Source organism: Otolemur garnettii, unplaced genomic scaffold (assembly GCF_000181295.1).
Source record: "Otolemur garnettii isolate 467f Iridium unplaced genomic scaffold, OtoGar3 scaffold00006, whole genome shotgun sequence".
In the NCBI taxonomy this organism is placed as follows: Eukaryota; Metazoa; Chordata; class Mammalia; order Primates; family Galagidae; genus Otolemur; species Otolemur garnettii.
The window spans coordinates 41,617,589-41,624,080 of record NW_003852401.1 but is presented as its reverse complement, the minus strand read 5'-3'; the positions used below and the strand labels follow the sequence as shown (position 1 = coordinate 41,624,080).

The 6,492-nt window shown below is 38.2% G+C and overlaps 1 protein-coding gene across 1 annotated transcript in view; it reads left to right on the top strand.

Moving 5' to 3' along the window:
• KIF27 (kinesin family member 27) overlaps window positions 1-6,492 on the top strand; it is a 97,920-nt gene that overhangs the window by 70,582 nt on the left and 20,846 nt on the right. The window contains exon 12 of the mRNA XM_023509134.1: window positions 2,756-2,932. Coding sequence (XP_023364902.1) covers window positions 2,756-2,932 — 177 coding nt within the window. The remainder of the gene's footprint in view (window positions 1-2,755; window positions 2,933-6,492) is intronic.

Below are 6,492 nucleotides of genomic sequence, written 5' to 3'. Positions count from 1 at the left end.
GCCTGTAGTCCCAGCTACTTGGGAGGCTGAGGCAGGAGACTCGTTTGAGCCCAGGAGTTGGAGGTTGCTGTGAGGTGATACTATGGCACTCTACCCAGGGGGATAGCTTGAGGCTCTGTCTCAAAAAAAAAAAAAAATTCTAATACATAAACTAATTTCAAAGTTCAAAGAAATTGAAATTTAATTTTTTTCTATTTTCTTTGTTTCACAGGTATGAAATTTTAAATTTTATATAAGAAAAATACTGTACTTGAAATTACAATTATACAAGTACATCCACCCTAATTTTGAAAAATTTATTCTCTCTTCCTAATTTTTCTTTCTTTCTTTTTTTTTTTTGAGACATGGTCTCACTTTGTTGCCTAGGGTGAAATGCAGTGGTGTAATCATAGCTCACCGCAGCCTCCAACTTCTGGGCTCAAGTGATCCTCTTGCCTCAGCCTCCCAAGTAGTTAAAAGACTCAAGTGCATGCCACCACACCTGGCTAACTTTTTAATATTTTGTAGAGATAGAGTCTCACTCTGCTGCCCAGGCTGGAATGCAATGGCATGAACATAGCCCACTGTATCTTTGAGCTTCTGGACTCAAGTGATCCTCCTACCTCAGCCTCCCAAGTAGTTACGACAATAAGCACATGCCACCACACTTGGCTGTTTTTTGCGGGGGAGAGAAAGAGTCTTGCTGTGTTGTCAAGGCTGGTCTCAAACTCCTGGCCTCAAGCTTCCTCCCCAGTCTCCAAAAGAGCTGCGATTATAGGCATGAGCCACTATGGCTAGCCACCAAAATATTTTTTTCTTTACTTTTTTTGAGACAGAGTCTTACTATGTCACCCTTGGTAGAATGCCGTGGCATCACAGCTCATAGCAACCTCAAACTCTTGGGCTTAAACGATTCTCTTGCCTCAGTCTCCCAGTAGCTGAGACTACAGGTGCCACCACAATGCCCAGCTATTTTTTTGTTATTGTTGTCATTGTTGTTTAGTGGGCCACCAAGCCCAATTTTTTTTTTTTTTTGAGACAGACCCTCAAGCTGTCGCCCTAAGTAGAGTGCCATGGTGTCACAGCTCACAGCAACTTCCAACTCCTGAGCTTAAGCGATTTTCTTGTCTCAGCTTCCCAAGTAGCTGAGACTACAGGCACCTACCACAATGCCTGGCTATTTTTTGGTCGTGTCATTGTTGTTTGGCAGGCCTGGACTGGATTCAACCCTGCCAGCTCTGGTGTATGGGGCTGGCACCTTAGTTGCTTGAGCTACAGGTGCTGAGCCTCCAATTTTTTTTTTTTTGAGACAGACCCTTAAGCTGTCCCCCTGGGTAGAGTGCTGTGGCATCACAGCTCAGAGCAACCTCCAACTCCTGGGCTCAAGCGAGTCTCCTGCCTCCGCCTCCCAAGTAGCTGGGACCACAGGTGCCCGCTGCAACGCCTGGCTATTTTTTGGTTGCAGCTGTCATTGTTGTTTGGCAGGCCTGGGCTGGATTCGAACCCACCACCTTAGGTGAATGTGGCTGGTGCCTTAGCTACTTGAGCCACAGGTGCCGAGCCAAGCCCCAAATTTTTTATGTTAAATTTTAACAGCGACATTTCGGGCATGGATGTATTATCCCACTCACACGTTTTTCACCCAGAAGTGTCATGAAAAATCACAATTTTTCTGATTTTTCTCTTTTTTGCATTAAGGCTTAAAAAGGATTTCTAATTCAAACCCAACTTACAGTTGGGGAATGTTTGTAGAATTTGTATTTGGTACCTGCTAGACTTCATAGGTCTCCTTGGTGTTTCTAAGAATATAACACATGTTTATAGTTGCTTTTTTGTTACTAATAATTGTAGAGCTACTATTTTAGGCTATGGTATTTGATAGTGCTTATAGGATCATACTGTCTAGTCTACATGGAAGACTAAATAGCTCTGCGTCTTCTTTGCCTTGGCCTCTTAATACTGATTACTAGGAACCTTTTGTATAAGGTACATGAAGGACTGGAAAATAGTATTGATATTATAAATTTATTTGTTGCTTTGGTGGCATCGTTTCATTAGTAGAGTTCTTCTTGGATCGTCCTAGTCCATTAATATTGATGTGTATATGTGTTCCTGGGTATCCTTAATTCAAGAGAATTCTAAGATGTTTGTTGTAGAGATCTTTCCAGCTCAGTTTATTTGTTAAGATAATTATTTTGACAAGCTACAATGCAGATTGGGTTTCCTTCTATGCTTCGTCATCTGTGTCTTCATAATGAATCAATGTGTATTCATTTATTCATTTCATTGATTGATTGAATCAGGCATTCATTCACTCTTTATTTAATATTTTACTGAATGCTAACTGTGGGCCAGGGACTGTACGAGGCATTATGGATAAAGAGGCAGAAATTACATTCCCTGCAGTCAATCAAGGAGCTCAAGCTGGGGAGACAGACTAAAAGAGCAACCACCAGAGTAATGACAGAAGTATGCACCTCTACAATGTAGGAAAAGATACTCCTTATATAGGCATAGAAAATTGTCATCCCTTACTTTGTCGTGCTGAAAAGTCCCAGACTCTTAACATATTTGGGGAGTAAATATGAAAACAACCCAGCAACAACTTGACTGGGACCATTTCTTTAGAGTTTCAGATAGGAACATGAGTTACTCTTAGTGACAGTTTTTAAATGTTCATTTAAGAGGTTTCAGCCAATCTGAAATTACATTATTACAGGAGAATTTTTATGGCAGAAGGAAAAACAAATAACATTTCTTTGAAATTTTAATGTAGAAATTGGATGAGCAAAAGAAATGGTTAGATGAAGAGGTAGAGAAAGTTCTGAACCAACGCCAAGAATTAGAGGAGCTGGAAGAAGACTTAAAGAAACGAGAGGCCATAGTTTCTAAGAAGGAGGCCCTGTTACAGGAGAAGAGCCACCTGGAAAATAAGAAGTTGAGATCTAGTCAGGTATTGTATTTAATATACCATTTGATTCTGGCTGTAAGCCATATAGACTAGGATTTTTCTCTCTAAGAAGTAAATCATACCATTGCAAAGTTAGAAACTGAAAGAAACACTTGTTTTCAGTATGTTTTGCTTATTATTGCTTATCAAATGACCATCACTAAAATCTATTGAAATTTTGAAGTAAAATGTTAAGTGTTCAGCCAAGGATGATTTATTATTACTTCTTTGGTATTTTTTGTGATAAGACATACAGAACATTGAAAATTTACCATTTCAACTCTTTTTAAGTATACAGTTCAGTGGCATTCATAGCTTTTGTAATACTATATAGTTATCATTACTATCTATTTCTAAAATGTTGTTATTACCCCAAATAGAAACTCTATAATGATTAAGCAATAACTCTTCAATTTCCCCTCTTCCCAATCCATATAACTGCTATCATTAACTTTAGTGGATATCTTAAATAAATTGTACCCTTATATGCTGCTTGTATATAGCAGCTTGAATAATGGTAATTTGGAAAAATAAACTTGAAGTTTATCATATTGCTACCACCCAAAGTTAGGGGTTTATGGGATTCTTATAAAAGAAAGAAGATTCTGTGTAATGAAGGTTTATTTTCAAATTATAAAGACTTGAGAGCCTTTACAAAAATTTTTCCTGGAGGACTTGGATTTTTTTTTTTTTTAATTTTTATTTTTTAGAGACAGAGTCTCACTTTGTCACCCTCAGTTGTGTTCTGTGGCGTCACAGCTCACAGCAACCTCCAGCTCTTGGGCTTAGGCAATTCTCTTGCCTCAGCCTCCTGAGCAGCTGGAACTACAGGTACCTGCCACAACACCTGGCTATTTTGTTGTTGTTGCAGTTTGGCTGGGGCTGGGTTCGAACCCACCACCCTTAGTGTATGGGGCTGGCACCCTACTCACTGAGCCACAGGCGCTGCCTGAGGACTTGGATTTTATGAGCCAAAGTGGTTTTATGAAGGAGTTTGCCTAATTTTAATTTAAAAAAATGATTATGGACAGAGTAGAAGGACCAGGACTAATTTTGTTTTTTAACTATCTATACATATTTTCAACAACAGCATCAGAAAAAGAGGCTAGAGTAGGAGAGGACTTTGTACCTGTTACCTCCATCTCCAGCTAGCCTTGGGCCCAGTGTCAGTCTACTCATAGAGTCATGGAACAGACTGAGGATCGGTAACCTGCTCCTCTATTAGACTTGCCTTTCAGTCAACATTTAGACCACTAGGATCCAAATTGATTATGGTGTGTTCTTCACCTCTCTACATCAATACAATAGGTAGATGGAAATAAGGACCAGTACTTAGCTTTGCTCTGTCCTCCAGTTCTCTGTCCATGTTGAAATAGCTATTAGTACCAGGCCATGGGAACAGGGTTGGAAGTGGCCCCTTCAGCCAGCCTAGTTGCTGGTGCAATATCCAGGCAACTTGCTAAAACTAGCTGTTAGGGTCAAGTTGTAAAAGCTGTTCCTCATAGCATATAAATGACAGCAAAGGAGATTAACAAAATCTTAAGTGAGTACATAGAAGAAAATTACCTGGACCTTCAGGATATGTTCTGTATCATAAGAGAAGAGGAAAAATAAAAAAGAATGAGCAGGATAATCTTTTCCTTGGAATAACGATACAGAAAAATAAATAAATGAAACAGTTGTTTTCTGTTCTCAATAAGGTATAATATTGAGGAAGCAAGAACATACTATAAGGAGGAAATACAAATAAGTGAAAACCACAATAGACCAAAGTAAAATTGATTCTTGGAAAATTGTTTTAATGAAACAGAAGGGAAACTTGAGAATGTTATCCTAATGGGTTATTTTGTGAATAAAAGGCATACAAAGGTTACATCTTTGCCAGTATTTGAGAAATATTTATAAGACTTGATTATAGATGATTTCAGACAAGGAACATGATGGACTGAACGCATGCATATTACCCACTGAAATGACAGCAAAGGAATATATTCATACCCTATACATATTTAACTCAAAATGGATCATAGACCTACATGTAAAAGCTAAACATAAAACTCTAGAAGAACACATAGGCATAAATCATTGTGACCTTTCTTTCAGTTAAGCAATGGTTTCTTGGATATTACATGTAAATCACAAACAACAAAAGAAACAGTAGGTTAACTGAACTTTATCAAAATTTAAAACTTTAATGTTTTATGATGCCAAAGACACCATCAAGAAAATACAAAGACAACTCACAAATATATTTGCAAATCATGTACCTGATAAAGATCTTCATCTAGAATGTAAAAATTCTTACAACTCAATAGTAAAAAGACAGCCAAATTGAAAAATGGGCAAAGAATATGTAGACATTTTGCCAAAGAAGATGTACAGGTGGCCAATAAATGCATGTAAAAAGATGTTCAGCATTCTTAGCCATCAGGGAAATGCAAATTAAAACTTAAATGTGATACCACTTCACCCCTTCTAGGATAGATGTAATGAGAAATGAAAACAATACAAATGTTTATCAACTGATGAATGTATAAACAGAAAGGAATGAAGTACTGATTCATGCTATAAAATGGATGAGCCTTGAAAATACATATTAAGTGAAAGAAGCCAGCCACAAAAGGCCACCTTTATATAATACCATTTATATCAAGTGTCCAGAGTAGGCAATTCCATTTATGTCCAGAGAGAAAAAAAGAGAATAATGGTTACCTAGGGCCAGTGGAGGATAGGGGAGGAAATTGAATGACAGTTAATGGTCATGGAGCTTCTTGGGGGGGTGGGGGGAGGTAAAAAGTGTACTAAAAACCACTGAATTATACACTTCAGATGAATTTTATGGTTATGTGGAATATGTATAGCAGTAGCTCACTGAAGCTATTGCTTTTTAAAAGCTATAAAATCATAAAGGGGCAAAGACAGTGGAGGAGATAAAAGAGGACAAAAGATTACAAAAAAAGAAAAGAAAAGAAAAAGAAAGTTTGTTAGAAAGTAACTAGATGAGAAGTACTGACTTAGCAAAACAAAAGAAGCTCCAATCCAAATGCCCAGAACATATTTTTCTTAGTAAAGGATCTGAAGAATGGAAGAAAAAATATCCGATGTACTCAATACTATCATGGAACCAATATATAATCACCTACACATTCATATGAATGATAAAACACAACTATAGTCCGGAAAGAAGGAAGGAAGAGGAAGTGGGGGGCCTACAAGGAGGGAGGGCATTTGATGGGACCTCACGTAATTACACAATGCAGTGGTACATTTCCAAACTATTAAAAGTAGAGTGGCTTGGCACCCATAGCACAGTGGTTACTGTGCCATCCACATACACTGAGGCTGGCAGGTTCAAACCCAGCCCAGGCCAGCTAAACAACTGTTGACAACTGCAACAAAAAACAGCCAGGTGTTGTGGCAGGCACCTGTAGTCCCAGCTACTAGGGAGGCTGAGGCAAGAAAATTGCTTAAGCCCAAGAATTTGAGATTGCTGTGAGCTATGATACTATGGCACTCTACCGAGGGGGACTTAGTGAGACTCTGTCTCAAAAAAAAAAAAAAAA